Below are 16,944 nucleotides of genomic sequence, written 5' to 3' on the forward strand. Positions count from 1 at the left end.
AAGGATTTATAAACCTGCACTGAATCCATTAGTGTCTACCTGGTGACTTGAAGGGAACAAATGACTACACCAACCTCCCTTTCGGTAATCTCAGCATTGAAAAGCTCTGCCTGTGCAGAAGGGGTAAGGAATCACGATGGTCACAATCCCGACTGGCGGTGCTCCGACAGGGGGGTGAGCATAAAGAAGCCCCTTGCTGGCTCGGTGGCTTGCTTCGCTCACTACAGGTTCTATTCTCCCTCTGTGGGGGTCGTGGACCCCACAAGGGAGAATAGCCCTGGTCAGTTGGGATCCCCCTGTCAGGCAGTCGGGATTCCAACGTTGGGATACTGACCGCCAGGATCCCCCCTGTCAGGCAGTCATCCGGCACCCGTGCAGAAGAGTGTTTGACCTTGTTGGGCAGGGCACTATTGGAAAACCAGGTAGATCAGCATATAGCTTCTCATAGAAAGTCTGACCCTCTGGTGCAACATTGGCAGTGGGTGTGCCAGTGGTACCTGAGGAATGGCATTTGAGTGTCAAAATTAGCCTTTATTTGGAACAGGAATTTTTTAGTAATCATTTTTTTCTGCGCAGGAGGTGGAATCTCTCAAGGAGCTGCCCAACAGATGTATATGTTTGGAGATTTGTATTGGAGGGGGTGGCAACATAGGTGGCAAATGCAGAGGACAAATATATTTTTTATGCACTTGGTCTGGTAGGAGATACCAGCATCTTGCATGACTGTTGTCTCCAAGAACAATATGAGGTCATGCCAATTGGCCAGGTTATTTATGAATTCAAGCTAGTAGGACTACGAAAAAAAATGACAAAAGTTGTTCAATTTCTAGATATGAGGGGAACTTGTAGGATGAGGGATCCATACAGGGTATACATAGATTGAATATGACAGAAATAGAAACATGGTGAGAAGCAAGAGGCATTTCCCAAGGCATAGGGAATAAGCCATTGTCCAAGAACATTTTGTAAATTCTGAAGAATTAGCAGTGTACAGATGATAAAAATGTATAAGAGCATTCTGAGGTAATAGAGATTATCAGGGTCAATAAGTTGTGCCTTTTTAGGAGGTGAATGCTTTACTATTTAGAGAAAGCCTGAGACAAAAAGGGGAGGTACCACTCAGTACTCATCTGAAAGCTAAAAATTGTCCCGCAGGGTCCAACCACTGGTTGTGAAGAGTGTATTGTAATCTCTTCAGAAAGAGAATGGCAACACTTTTTTTTTTAAAGGGTACAGAAATGCACTTATATCCAGGAGCCACATGTTCTGGGAGAGATACCACAGCTTCCTGAAGAAATACAATATCAGGACCGAAATATTTCAGATCAACAGCAGCTCTTCTGCTTAAAAAGTAGTTGAGACAAATGTTCCATGAAACCATGTGGAAGTCAGGGAATGATGTGGTCACCAATGAAAGGTGCAACTGATCTGAAAGGCACTCAGCCTATACCCACTTGAGGAAGGAGCAGGGAGGAGGAAAACTTCCCTGTCCCAGCAAATAGTGGGAAAGTACAAAAGAAACAGGTGAAGTCACACACCCTCCCTTAAACCGCCTGGGCACACCTGCAATTTTTATGACATTGCAAGAAAACGGCAGGATACCAACGCCCAAACGCACAAACCCCCACATTAGTTGAATGGTTTCTTTGTTTGGCTAAAAGTATTCAATCTGGCTTCTGCAGCTGCCTGCAACTACAGGAATTTTGCATGTTACTCAGAATCAGTCTCATTATGGGTCAGATTTAGAAGTGGACGCAATGGCAATAATGCGAGCGAGAGGCCAACGTTTTTCTGAAGTATGTGTATGTTTTGCACTATGCATTCAACCTAATGGTTACTGCTCAAAGATGTAGAAGAGTATTGCACACATTGAGAGTAAATGTCAGCAGACATTCCTGGGAGGTATCAGGGGGGTTGCCAGCCACATACAGACATGTGTCTGATGGCGGCTAAAGACAGAACTGCTCACACAGGATGCCGTGTTCACATGTTGAAACTGCAACTCCCACAGTTGTTGCAAGTTTCAGTTGGAGCAGTGACATTGGCACCATGTTTTCTGCATGCGTGATCGCAGCTTTTTCAAGAAACATGACCCGAATACTTCCATGACCTCCCATCACTCCTCAATGCCTCCCCTTAATTGTCCCTTCCGGTCAAGTACTGTGTTATTAAATCCTCACTGCGTGCGGTAACTTGGTGTGTACACAGTGCGATTGCTGCCCATGTGCAGTCCGATAATAATTGCATCAACATCAGCTCTGTGTACAAATCTGAATCAGCCGTACAAAATACGTACAAAAGGCAGTAATATGTTTAACATAAACTCAAATATTTTGTAATGGGGATAACACAGCATAACATACTGTTAATGTAGCATTTGGATATGCCTGTAAAATATGACTCAAAGGGTGAAAACTATTTATTAAGATGGTATAAGCTAAACGACAGTATACATTATATATGTATACTACATACTCTGGGTTGTGTAAGGGTGAAGTATACCAACTGAAAACATGGCACATATGCTACTATTGCAGTAAGGATACAACTTGTTGGACATCAATACACGATTTTTGCACTGGCGCTTACATTACACTCATTTTGCCACCAAATCTGCATCAGTGACATTGACGTATCTATATATGGACGCATTGCACATGGGCCCCTGGATCCAGGGGGGCCCACATACAACACACCTTGAACCCATATAATTAAACTTAACACTCTGCAGCTGCCGAATTCAATGGGAAAATAATAGTAGCGGGTATTTTCTCTGTGATTCTCTTGGGCAGTAGAGATGTTCTGTACCTTCTTTCTGGAGACTTGTACACGAGCATTAGACTCTGGCTCAGTGCCTGAGTCTCCAGGGAAGAGGAGACCCGATTTGAAGTCTGCACACCGGCCCTCACCTGTCTTAAACCGTCTCTGGTCAGCGAAACTGTGTCTTGCCAGAATGTCTACATAAAGCCTAACAAACTATTACTGATGACAAGAAACCGCCTCTTAAAGATACCCAGAAATTAAAAATTTGAGCAAAACAATACAAACACTATGATACACTACAGTAAAAAAACAAAAACAAATAACACTACAACTCTCAAAACAACTACTGAGTTAAGCTGGTTAGCAAAAGAAAAAAGTAGTGAGAGGAGGACTCTGCTCAAAAGAGCTTACAATCAATCACCGAAGTGGGAGACAAAGAGATAAAACTATAAGTGGAGGGCAGGATACAAGAGTGGAAGAGATGTTGGAGGTAGCAGTGTGAGGTTATCTAGTAGGTGACATAGGTAAGACGTGGACTGGTATGCTTTTATGGACATTTGGGTTTTCAGTGCCCATTTTAAGCTATGCAGGCTGGGGGATAGTGTTATAGAAAGAGGGAGAACATTCCATGGGCGGTGGGATTTGGGAGTGAGATGTGGCAGCCAGGTTGGAGGAATCGCCAAGTCCTCCAACCTCATCCTAACCATAACTCCTAGCCCTAATACCATACTAGCTAAACAAACCCTAATATTCTACCTAATACCTTAACCCTAATGGGCAGGCTAGACTGCCCGTGTGATTCTTATCTGACATTAAATTCTATGTAGACCAATCTTGAACAGTGGGGCATTTTTCCCCCATATCTTGTGGAGTTGTCCCAAAATAGACAACTATAGAAATATATACACCAGCTCATTGTAGCACTTACATAAATATATGGGATGCCCTCTTAGATGGAATAGAACATATTTTACCTTCTGCTTTACATCATTTGAGTAAATACCTCCTCTGTGAAGTTGTGAAATAACTCTTAAAACCCAGGTAGGTCAATACAAGAGAGAAAAGAAGGAAGAATGAAGAATTTAGCAGTGGTGCAACTAAAGTTATTTGAGTAATAATCCCATTAAAACAACTTACTCGATGCTTACCAAATCATCTGCACCAAAACACTTGAAGTCCTGCTCCAGATTTGCAATATTCTGGCTTACGGTTTCCATCGACCCAATAAGAAATGCTAACAGTTAGGTTAAGGTATATATTAAGATGTAAAGATTAATTCAAAAAATATCTAGAACTCAGTGGAAAGATGGATTACAGTAATCTAGAACTGTTTACATTTTACTGAAGGTCTAATAAATCAGGACTATTGGGTTTTTGAAATTGGAAAGCTATATAAAAAAAAAAAATTGGAGCTTTGCTTATAGCACTTTCCATCAAAATCCCAGGTCCGACCAGGTTTCAGGGCCCGGTTTCAGCCCAAGTCAGACCTAGGTTAAACCTAATTTATAATGCATCTTGAACCAAGGTTATTCCCGGGTCATCCCTGTTTACAATGAACTCGTGCCTGCCCTGCATAGCATTTGCAGACACTCTCTCGAGGCAGATGTCTACATACACAGCCAATCAGTAGCTCTTAAACATAACTCGTCCATAGAAACGCTGGGCTGGCCCCTCAGAACGCATATATGCCCCTGCCTGCTTGGGGCGGGCAGCTGACGTTATATGACCAATTCGGTGGAAAGCGGCCATCTAAAAAGTTAGTATAGACTTACATTTCATACCGAAGGGTGGAAAAAATCATTCGATGGTGAGTGACCATCAAATGATTTTTCCCTCGTGCGCCCGTCCGTAAGTGTACACATTTGCTTGAATGGTAGCGATGGGATTTGCTCGGCATGGGTGGGCGTGCATTCGGCAGTGCGGCATTTACCTGGCATCAGGTCGGAATCGGGTCCAAAATATCCTTTGACAGATGACTCTTATTGTTTCAGAGGATGTATAATAAAGTATGCTGTTGCAGTTGACTATTTTCTTTCTTGTCTTTATTATGATCAACCCTTTAAGTGCTCTGTGAGAGATGTTCAGAACATCTGCTAAAAATGATAGCGTCACTCACATTTGTTATATAAATTCAAATGTTTTGTAAAAAAAGATCATATTTTCTTTAAAAGATACATAATACAGGTCATTATGAGGAATAAAAATGCTTACTTGGCAATGTTTTACACCTATTTTGTCAAATTCATGTGGCACTCAAAGGGTTAACAAAGATATACTCTGCCACAGGCTCCCCTCGCTACCAGCAATGCTTGTATTACCAGCAGACAAGATACAGTAATTCAGCTTCTTTGCTGAGTTTTCAGAGACACAAACAATTTTGCTGCAGCCACTGCTATTGTGGTCAATCTGTCTGGTGCTGTATGTAATAAGTCATTGGTACTAGGATCTCCTGATGACAGGCAATATCTGTTATCAGCAGACTGAATTTATAATCACAGTATCAGATAACTGCAACAGGATACTGTGTCTTTTACTGCGCTTGACAGGTATATCATCCGCAGTGGGCTTCCTCAACTGCAGATAATGGGCCAGATATACTAAGCTTGAAAAGTGATAAAATGGAGAGTGATCAATTGCCAACCAATCAGCTCCTAACTCATACTTGCCTACCCTCCCAGAAAGGTTGTGAGGCTCCCGAAAATCGGGCCCCCGATGGACTTCCTCGCCCAGCATCACACCAGCCTGACGATTAAATTCTGGAATTCACAGGTGTACGCGGAGGGGGTGGGGCAAAATATGCAAATCATGTCATTTTAGTCCCATCCCCTCCATGTACTGTACACCCACAAATTGCGCCATTTCTGAGGATAAGGTCAGGGCTTGATGATTGCAGGCTCTTGCTCCGCCCCCAAAAGCACTTCTGCAGAGAGGAGAAAACAAAAGTTGGTAAGTACAGTATGTCCTAACCATGTCACAGGTTGTGTTTTAAAAATGACAGGTTGGAGCTGATTGGCTGGTGGCTTTTCACTCTCTATTTTATCACATCTCATGCTTAGTACATCTGGTCTATGATCTGTATTTTATGGGCCCTACACATGCAGCGACCTGCTGAGCATTACATGCATAACATTTTCACAACTTTGCAGCATATCCTATTACAGCCAACTGCTGGCTAAATTAGTCTTTTTGTAATGGACAAAAGTGCTAGTACATCAATCAGCTGTAGATCAGATTAGGAATATTTACATAAGGTAATGTCTCAAACTAAAATATATATTGTGGCAGACTTATTCAACAACATACACATATTTATTTTATACAGAAAACAAAGAGAACGGATACGCAGCCAGCACAGACAGTTTCACAGCCTTAGCAGCTTTTTCAAGGCTAATGTGAGAAACATGCAGGGCAGACCAGGGTTCAGTTTAAACATGGCTGACCCAGGAATAACCAATCTGAGACCTCCCTTACACTGAACCTGGGTCAGTCGTGGAGTTTTGCGTCTATTTAAATGGGACACTTTCATGTATATTAATAAGCATTTGATATTTGTTAATGGCAAATCTGTGATTTTATTTCCTATTTAAATAGAATTTGCATTAAATCTGTACTACTATGTTTCTTTTTATTACTAATGTGCTCCCACTCATATTCCGTCTCCCACACCCAACTATTAGCCAGTATTACCATTCCTCAGTTTCAGATCTGCCTTCTCATGTGTGAACTTCATGTCCTGCAAGTGTACAGTAATTGCAAAGTCTGCCTGTAATAGTATTATATTATAGACATTACCCCAGGGGTTCCCAATCTTTTTTGAATCACGGCACCCCTAGAGTATCAGAATTTTTTTCACGGCACCCCTAGGCCAAAGAAAACAAAGCAGAATAAATATAGCATTAAGTAGATTGGGTTTATATTCCATCCTTCTGGTCTGTTATGTGGTAAAGGGCAGGATTTGCTTCTGTTTGTACACATTTTATGATTGGCAGCCACCAGCACTGGTTTTTCCCATCAAAAATTAACCATAAATAATTTGAATTGGTCCTGGACCACCAACCTGGGGCACCCCTGCAAGTGTCCCGAGGCACCCCAGGGAGCCACGGCACACAGTTTGGGAACCACTGCATTACCCCATACTTGCCTACTTTTGAAAACTAGTTTCAGGGAGATTATAGTTGGCAGTAGAATTTTGCACAGTGCCCCATTGAGGGGGTGTGTCATGTTCCACCCAAAGGAAGTGTTTAATTCCATATATGGAGAGATAGTGAAAAGAGATAGTGGAACGTGGCACCTAGAAGCATGGGTGTGCACTGCTACATGTTAGAGGAATCTTGTAAAATCCATATGTAGATGAGCCCCAAAGCAGTTAGTAAGAGCTACTATACTTGGTAAAGTGCTGGGAAATGGTGCAGATGATTCAGTGTAAATGTATCATCTCTTATTTAGGGATGGCCATCGACTATCGATGTTCCCAAAACATCGATGGTCGGGACCTAGTGCTCGATGTTTTGGGCATCGTTAGGCAAAGGGTCGAATAGTTTTATGCCATCGAAGGATGCCATCCGATGGCGAATTTGTTTGTTTTTTTCCCCCTGCTGGCTGCTGGCCAGCTGCCCGGCTATACTACCCTGTCCGAGTCCTAGACTGTGACTCTTTCTGAATTGATGAATGATGTCATCAATGCATCATGTTATGCGGCGTAGCGGCACTGGGAGTCGGAGCAGGAGCTAGGAGCCAGCCGGTCGATGGTTTTCACCATCATCTACTTGCGCATGCGCAGGGGAAGAACTCATCAGGAGGTGTGCGCATGCGCGCTACAACTTCTTCTGCGCATGCGCGCGCAGAAGAAACCTTATTATCCAGCGCCTCAGGTATAGTTCTATCGTGCATGCGCGCAACCGCCCCGTTCTTCCTCTGCGCATGCGCAAGTAGACAATGGTGGGAACCATCGATGGCTGCCAATAGAATGGATTACAGCCATCAACGGTTCCGGGATAAACTGCCATCGATGGAAGATGCGTTGATGGCCATCCCTACTCTTATTCCTTTTTTTCCACAAAAATGGAACAGTGGAGTCTCATGCAATGCAGGACTGTAGGTAAGTATGCATTAGCAGAACAGCCAATCAGACATCTTTCTTCCAACACAGGTCTAAAACTCCAAGTTGGATGCGTTTACACTAGAGACAACCCAAGTTGCATCTGTGAAAAACCCTGATTCAGAGCAGGGTCATGGACCTGGGACTTCTTTCTGTTCACACATAGCAAAAACTCAGGTCGATGCTCTTCACGGGTGAAAACACAGGTTTTGTTGTATGTCCAAAAAGGGTAAAAGATACAAGCTGAAGATTCTCGCACAGATTTTTGTGTGGTATCCTTTCTTCTTTGCTGCTCTAAATTATCCTCTATTAAGTCTTCCAGACATAGGACCATTTGGGAACTGAAACGATTAATTGAATCCATTCTTTACCTAATATCAAAAATATCATGTAAAAAAGAAAAAATATGTTATACTCTTTTGAAAGTACAAAATGCAAACAAGAGTTCAGAGCAACACTTTACTTGACTATAGTGTTTAGATGGGATGTAGTCTGGATTCTAACGGTGACCATCCGGACTGTCACAATACCGGCTCTGAAATCCCAACGGTTAAAATAATGATGGCTCCCAACAATATTAAGGTTAGGTTTTGGGTTAGGCACTAGGGAGGAGTGCTAGGTTAGGCTGCTGGGTTGGGATGGTTACGGTGTCCACACACTAGTGCAATTTGGGCACTTTTCATCCGATTCAAACAGATCGGTTCGATAAATCACATCAAAAGTGTAAAAATGCATGTGCTGCATTTCAGATCCAGTGCATGGCCCTGTGCGCATTAGATAGGAGGAGGAGATCCCTAGGGCTGCACTAAGTATTTGTTAGATCTCGCAACCTCAGCTGGGATTGCATGCTATAGAACATATGCAAAAAGACCACATAAGATATATTACATGCGAGACTGCCCCCCAGGTAGCTGCCAGGTGGTATAAGGGGGATCTTATGCAGGCTTGCCTACCCTCCCGGAATTAACGGGAGACTCCCGAAAATCGGATCCCCCTTCCGCCCCCCCCCCCCCCCCGGGAAGGTCGGCAATCCTCCCGCAATTGGCAGGCAGCTCCCGCACCCCCTTCCGTGCTGCACTAATTACCTGGGTTTTTGCGGGTCCGTGGCAAGGGGCGGGACTAAAATTACGCAAATCGCATCATTTTGCGTCATTTTAGCCCTGTCCCCTACTCGGGGACCCACGTATCGCGGCGTTTGCATGGATTCGAGGCGGGGCTTACAGTCATCAGCCCCGTCCCCGGGGTCCTGACCTGGAGTTCCGGCTGTCCTCTCCGGGCTTCTCCCAGCTATTCATAATACCCCAAATTACTAGTAATATGGACAAATATATGGGATCAGCCCCACTATTATACAGTTATATTCTTGTTGCCAAAACACCTCTATGGGGCAACTCTTCCTTGGGTGTGTTTTTTAGGTGGCTTTGTAAATCTGGTGGTTTGTCCTTTTCTGTGTCTGCCCTGAATTTTACTTTCACTGTATTTTTGCCACAGGTTCAGGAAAGATGCTGCAATCATACTAAACTTTCAAACTGATGCTTAATTCATTTACTCCAAGATGCAAAACTAAGGGTCTGATTCAAAGGTGGGCACTATATTATGTCTTCATATGCAGAAGCTCTGCAAAACTATGCCTAAACTGCAGGAGGCATCCAAAGTATAATAATGTTCATTGACAACTTCTCAGATCCACTGCGTTTTATGTGGAACTACAAGCATCAGCATGGTAGCACCTTGCATTATGTCTAGAATTAGGGTAAACAGTCTCAGGCTCCCCCTTCCCCTCTACCACCACCATGTACCCCTCAGGTAACTCAGAGGGTCCAGACAAATCAAGCTTCCAGGGACAATAAATCTGCATCCAAGGACAGTCACTGGCTTCCACACGGGACAGAAAATGGGGCCAACATGTCACCATTACTGGAACACTTCCTTGTCACATCCCCAAATGCCTGCAGTATGTCGGTCAAGCTGTGACTTTTGGGGCACTGCCAATTACACAGTGTATCCGCAACTATCAATCAATTGCAAAAATAATCAAAATACCAACTCTGAAGCAGTCCCTTAATTATTATTATTATCATCATTGATTATTTATATGGCACCACAAGGGTTCCGCAGCGCCTAACAATACATAAATGAGCAAAAAACAAATAACGAATTACAGTACAAGACAATTTAGGATAAGTACATGGTAAATAGCTACGGGGAGAGATTAAGCAATTTGGGACTATTTACATTAGAAAAGAGACGTTTAAGGGGGGACATGCTCAACATGTACAAGTATATCAAGGGCCAATATAAGGAACTGTCACACACCCTCTTTTCTACTAGAAAGGAATCTAGGACGCGAGGGCATGAGTATAGATTAGAAGAAAAAAGATTTCATTCAGCTAGTAGAAAGAATTTCTTTACGGTCAGAACAGTCAAACTCTTGAACTCTCTTCCCAGAGAGGTGGTAACGGCTGGCTCATTAAATGCGTTCAAGGCAAAGTTGGACAAACATTACTGGAGAAAAACATCCATGGGTACAAATAAGAAATATAATTTGTCTGTAAAATACCAGAACCTACCAAATCAGCAATGTATATCTATATCAGGTTGAACTAGATGGACGCAAGTCTTTTTTCAGCCTTACCTACTATGTAACTATGTAATAAGAATAGTTACATCAGGAGACAGGACACTGAAGCAATTATCAGGGTGGCAGAGATGTATATATTCTAAGAAAAGTACATAAGGAGAAAGGGCCCTGCTCGTGAGAGCTTACATTGTAAAGGTTCAATTAAGTCAGAGCCGGAATATGGAAGGTGGGGTGTAGCAGACACTGTACTCTGGGACCCCCTCTTTCAAGGGGGACCAAGGCTGGAGCACACTGACATCACCCACTCTCCCTCTTGTGGTGCAGCAGAAGGAATAACAGCAGAGAGCTTCCCAACTAGAGGAGACATAAGAGGGGGAGATGGCTGTAAGTAACCCAGGGAACCCAGTTCTTCTCCCCCATACACAGTAAATGAGAGAGACAGAGTCCTACTGAGTCCGGTATGAAACCAGTACAGAGTAGGGATGCCAATCCAAGGGCATTTATTCAATTCGGGATTGAAAAATCAAAATCAAAAACCTGCCCCGCATATTTACTTACATGTGCGGTACAGCCGGGAAGAGGGCCAAATACAGGGATCCTGCAGAACCCGATCCCAGGATTGGCCACCCCAGTACATAGTCTTCTGCATCTCAATCCCCCCCCCCCCTCCCCCAGCATACTGTTGTACTCACATACCTCCCAACATGACCCTCTTCTGGAGGGACACAATGCTCTGTTCCTGGACTTCTCTCTTAATTTATGATTGCCATCACCTGTGGTGAAAAAAACGTACTTATCAATGAACCTGTTTAAAACAGGTGATGGCAAACATAAATTAAGAGGGAAATCCAGAAGCATGATGACAAGTGCGGGTGATGATGACCGGATGTGGAGGGCCGGAGGAGTAAGTGGTCCCCCTCTCTTAAGTTCCATCTATATTTCCAATGCAACACAAATGTACTCCAAAAAGTAACTTAATATCAATAAAAACTAAAGTACAATCTTGAAAAACAGTTGGGCTGGCTGAGCGCCACAAGTCCCTGGCAATAAAAGAGCTATACCTGAGTGCTAAATAGCTGCATGTTCTAATAACTAATGGCTGTTACTAGGGATTTATTGGAGTGCATCCATACAGCATGCACAATTCAAGCGTGTCCAATTACACCTGTACACAAGGTGAGGCACTTCAATGTGACGTCTTTTTAATATTACCAACCTGATATTATGTATTCTTGTGGCACCTAGAGTCACTGTGTGGGGTTCTGTGTGTGTTATCCATTTTCTATCATTACAGCTTTAAATGTATGTTAATAATTTGTGATCCTGTAACGTCTGTCTGATTCCAGATGAAAGTTTATGCCAGCTCAAAAACAAGCTTTTATCCTTATAAAAGGTGTCATTATTAACAGGTTACCCTTTGATCTTTATATTTGATTCCTCTTGGAAATGTGGACTTTTATCCATTGTATCCAATTGACAGCATTCAGAGAGCACACAGGATATTGTTCGCCTTTGATAGGTCATGTACATTGTGCAGGAGTTTCTCTTTATTTCTTTCCTTTGATTTTTAGATAAAAGATTTTAAGATGTTTGGAAGCATATATTTCTAAACAAATTTCCCCAGCGAGTTAGCATTTATGTCTAAAGCCCAAATGAATACTGGATAATATGCCATGTGTGAGGGTTTATTTCCTATTCATTTACGAGATTAGTTTAACCAGGGCTGAAGCTAGGATTTCCGGGGCAAGGCACTAATTTGTCTCGACTGTCTCTCCTCCTACTCCTGCATGCACATATGGGTATCACATCCAACAACTGGGGGATGCGTCCAGGGGCTGGCTGGCTGGCTGGCAACTTATAGCCTAGGGGGCAAGTCCAGAGCACTGGCCCATATGTAACAGCGTATCATTGATTCCTGGAGATCCACACACACACACACACCCCTCCGGGGAAAATAAAATATTGCCGCAAATGGGCGGAGAATAATTCAGTAAGAGGGCGGAGCGGTGATTGCGACCTGCAATTAGACAAAAAAAGCTTAAAACATGTGCTCCATCAGAGGTGAGGTGAGGCGGCGTGGGGGGGCCTGAGGGTTGGGAAAACTCCTGCTCCCCCTTTATAATAACAGCAGGACACCACAGGCTGCTCCTCCTGTATAATCAAAACAGGGCACCACACGCAGCTTCCCCTGTATAATAATATCAGGACACCACAGGCTGCTCCCCCTGTATAATAATATCAGGACACCACAGGCAGCTCCCCCTGAATAATAACCAGGACACCACAGGAAGATCCCCCTGCATAATAACCAGGACACCACAGGCTGTTCCCCCTGCATAATAACAAGGACACCACAGGCAGCTCCCCCTACATAATAACCAGGACACCACAGGCTGCTCCCCCTGCATAATAACCAGGACACCACAGGCTGTCCCCCTGCATAATAACCAGGACACCACAGGCTGCTCCCCCTGCATAATACTAGGACACCACAGGCTGCTCCCCCTGCGCACCACAGGCTGCTCCCCCTGCACAATAACAGGAATAGGCTGCAAACAGCAGAAATCATTTGTGATTTAGATGCTCACCGACACCTGTTTGTGCCTTTGAAGTTTCTCTGGGTCCGTGCTGCAGCTGCCCCTGCTTCCTTGCGCCAGGGCCACAGGCTCCGTCCTCAAATCCTCGTCCTCCACCCGTCAGATCCACTACATTAGAAGCATGGGTGGGCGGTGTCATCCCCATGAAGTGTTCTGCGTCCATCAATGCCAGGATTCAGGAGGAACAGGCGGTTATCCCTGGAGGCTGGACATGTCCTCATGCAGGAGGCCGGCGGCCATGTTACTGTAGCCGCAGTAATGTTTCCAACGCCGATGCTGCGGGCTACAGGAACTTGGATGCCCGCGGTGGAGGAGGAGGTAAGGCGGCCCACAACAGTATGAATAGAGGGGACTGGGGGGCACATGGTGCCCTGCCCCCTGGCCCAGCCCGCCCCTGCATGCGTCCACCCCCCCTTCAGTTGCATTCCTGGATAAACCAAGATACACCTTCTGTTAAAGACTGGTGTTGCCAAACCTTATTGCTGATTCTCATGTAGCGAGCAAAAAAAAAAAGGGGGGGGGGTTTCCAATCACACAGGACACAAAAATATTAATAATTAATTGCAGAAATGGACTTGACCTTCTATTATAGTGTGACAAAAAATGTTTGTCTATATTTCATGAAGGTGTGCGACCTCTGGACAAAAGTTTTTTTACAAGAGAAGAGATATGGTGCACCTAAATTTTTTATTAAAATTTAACTTTTATTAAGTATTTATAAAATAAGCTGCGAAATATAAAAAGAAAACACAAAATCAGCATCAAGTTATATAAAGACAAAGACCATAAAGTGTTTAAAATAAGGTGGCGAGCAGGTGGCACACTGTGACAAACACTTTTAATTCACAATGTATTTTGGCCTTTAAAAAAGCTACTCTGCGAAGCGTACGTCGGCTAGCGGTGTGCTTGCAGGGTGGTGCACTGTAACATATATGCCTGAATTGATGTGATAAATTGCATTATCTGTGACTAAGAATAATAGAGGAGATAGGCACATGATTTGGGTAGCGAACGATGCACTCAGTGTGAGCGTTTCACCACTGTGCCTGCAAACAGAGAGATAGACAGAGTGCGGGCAGTGTGTAAGAGCTGTGCTCCAGAAGCACAGCGTTTTGTACATACAGCTACTGACCAGGAAACCGTGTGGATTACCGCAGCTTACACTGACAGTCATTCGCCTTCAGCGAACTGAAGCCGACTGAACTGATTATATTGTACTGATTAGTCAGACACATTGTAACATATGACACACACACACAGGCAGATCTGCACAGATTAAAGTGCCATTTGCTGTGTGTCTGATAACTGTTTGGTTGCATAATTTAAAAATATTTATTTCTGAGCGGCTAACTACCATAATAGGGACTCATTACCAATAGGGATGCCCTCAAGTACTTTGATTTAAACCCGCGATACTCGGCAGCTCTGGTTGTAACAACACGGTTGGCTTGAGGACCCAATAATATCCACAGCACACACCAAGCGCCGCTATAATAGCTGTATTACACACAGTAGCAAATCAGTGGGTGAAGGTTAACCCTATGTGATCAAGTTAGCCCACTTCTCCCAAATTTAAGCAATAGTTAGAGATATAAATCTCTAAACTAACACTCCTGCAATCCAGCACCTCAAAAAGATTGTTACAAATCTCCTCTGTGATTGAATATGAAATAAAATGTCTCAAAATGTTGCAAACAAGTCCCAGGCTATGTAGCCTTTATTAAAGGGAACACGTTTGAACACGGTTAAATATACATCACAGTTAAGCAAATTCACAACCAACAAAATACTTTGTGAATTAAAAGTGTTTATCACAGTGTGCCACCTGCTCACCACCTTATTTTAAACACTTTATCGTCTTTGTATTTATATCACTTACTGTTGAATGTGTTTTCTTTTTATATTTCACAGCTTATTTTATAAATACTTAATAAAAGTTAAATTTTAATAAAAAATGTAGGTGCACCATATTAAGGACATACTTTTTCTCTCTTCTCTTGATTCTCATGTAGGTCTGTTTTGTTAACACTGTTCATTATCTATTGAAGAGAAGGTATAACTGTCCTGTCTATACCCTGGTTGGAGATCTGCAGGGTTTCTGCTTCCTTGTCTCCCTTGGGGAAGCCAAAGAGCTTTTGGCCAACTGGAGTGGAGCTGATGGAATGATGGTGGGAGGACTCACATGCTGTGGGTCTCCCCTCCATGGTTCTACAATCCTTGGCTGGTCAAGTCTAGTACTGTGAGTGGAAAATCAGGGATACTTCACTCTATTTGTCACCCTGCACTTTTCCACCTGTGGCTCCATCTTCTGGCTTAGGTAAGAGGCAACCCTAGTCCACCTACGCATTGATTTTATTCTTTCATCATTTGTTTTATATACATGTCATTCTTATATGTTTTAAATATTATCCTTTGTCTTTATTGTCCTTTTAAATAAACTTGTTTTTTTGATATTGGAAAGCACCTATTGTACCTAGGGTTACCACCCATCCGGGATTACTCCGGACAGTCCGATAATTAAGCCGGGTGTCCGGAGTCTGGACGGGTGACGTTCCTGGACTATACATTGTCCGGGAACAGAGCAGGGAGGGAGGGAGGGTCATGCAGCCGCACTTCCTCGCTGCGGTTGCCGGGGACCAAGCTCCGGCACTGGGAGCGGTGCAGATGGTGCAGTGGTGCACCGGGGCACAAGGAGTTCTTGGGGCCCACTGCCGTCTGCACCTCCGCATCCTGCTGTTTTCGTTTTTTTTTTTACTTTGGCAGGGAGGGTGGGAAACGCGGGGAGAATGTTGCGTGGCTGTGGCGGAGTGGAGGGTAGTTGCCGGATCGGAACAGATCCACGGCCCTGCTGCTGCTCCCAGTAACAGCCGTCTGAGCCGACGGCGCTGCACTAATATTCAGTGCAGCTGTGTCGGCTGCTTGACTGTGCAGCCTGCGCTGGGAGCAGGCGGTAGGTAGGAAGGAGATCAAAACCCGCCACCGCCTACACAGCCTACTCATCTCACCGGACTGGCTCCCCCGATGTGTTACCAGAAGTGGCAACTCTACAAGAAGGGTACCATGCAGCTTCAGTATGAAAGACATAAAGGTCACCACCTGGGTGTGGGATTCCGGGGGGGGGGGGGTGTTGGGATGTGTATGCTGGGTCAATGGGTGTGTACTGGGAGTAGAGGAACATGGAGCATATATGGGGAAAAAGTGGAGTAATAGGATGTATGTGGGTGAAGACCATTTTAGGGTGTATGTGGGTGAAATAGGGCTAGTGTGATTGGGGTTACAACCCGTCCAGGATTACTCCGGACAGTCCGGTAATTAAACCTGGTGTCTGGAGTCCGGACGGGTGGTGTTCCCGGACTATACATTGTCCGGGAACCACACGGCTACTTTGTGGGTGAGACGAGGAGATGCCTGCCGGTCAAACCTGGCATTTCATATCTTGCGCCAATCTTATTTAACGGTCCGGCATGTGTCGGGGGGGGGAATCAGCCACGCAACCACTGCTGCTCCTGATGCATGCAGCACCTGGTAAGGAGAGAGGGTCTGTACTGTTGCTGTCACCTGGGTGGGGGTGGGGAGGTTTGGGTTCTCTGCAGGTTGTGACATGTTGGGGAATTTTTGTAAGCTTTGCCCCTCTGTCACGCAGTATATATGTAAACCTATCCCTCTCTCTTACTGTCCCTTCATCTGTCACCCTGTGTGCCCCCCGTCACCCTGTATGTGCCCCCTGTCACCCTGTGTGTGCCCCCCGTCACCCTGTGTGTGCCCCCCGTCACCCTGTGTGTGCCCCCCGTCACCCTGTGTGTGCCCCCGTCACCCTGTGTGTGCCCCCGTCACCCTGTGTGTGCAGCTCTGTCACCCCATGTGTGTGTGGGCCTTACGGTGTGTCGCATAATGTGTAATGGGCA

General features: G+C 44.5%; 1 protein-coding gene across 3 annotated transcripts in view; it reads right to left on the reverse strand.

Annotated features, from left to right (window-relative positions):
* The window catches only part of FAM227A (family with sequence similarity 227 member A), a 72,954-nt gene that overhangs the window by 54,461 nt on the left and 1,549 nt on the right, over positions 1-16,944 (reverse strand). For all 3 annotated transcript variants that reach the window (XM_083156533.1, XM_083156535.1, XM_083156534.1), the window contains exons 2-3: positions 8,102-8,232; positions 3,912-3,997 (exon numbers count right to left, since the gene is read on the reverse strand). In XM_083156533.1, the coding sequence (XP_083012659.1) occupies positions 3,912-3,997; positions 8,102-8,225 (210 nt within the window). In that variant the 5' untranslated portion in view covers positions 8,226-8,232. The remainder of the gene's footprint in view (positions 1-3,911; positions 3,998-8,101; positions 8,233-16,944) is intronic.

Source organism: Crinia signifera, chromosome 8 (genome assembly GCF_055691185.1).
Source record: "Crinia signifera chromosome 8, ASM5569118v1, whole genome shotgun sequence".
Classification (NCBI taxonomy): domain Eukaryota; kingdom Metazoa; phylum Chordata; class Amphibia; order Anura; family Myobatrachidae; genus Crinia; species Crinia signifera.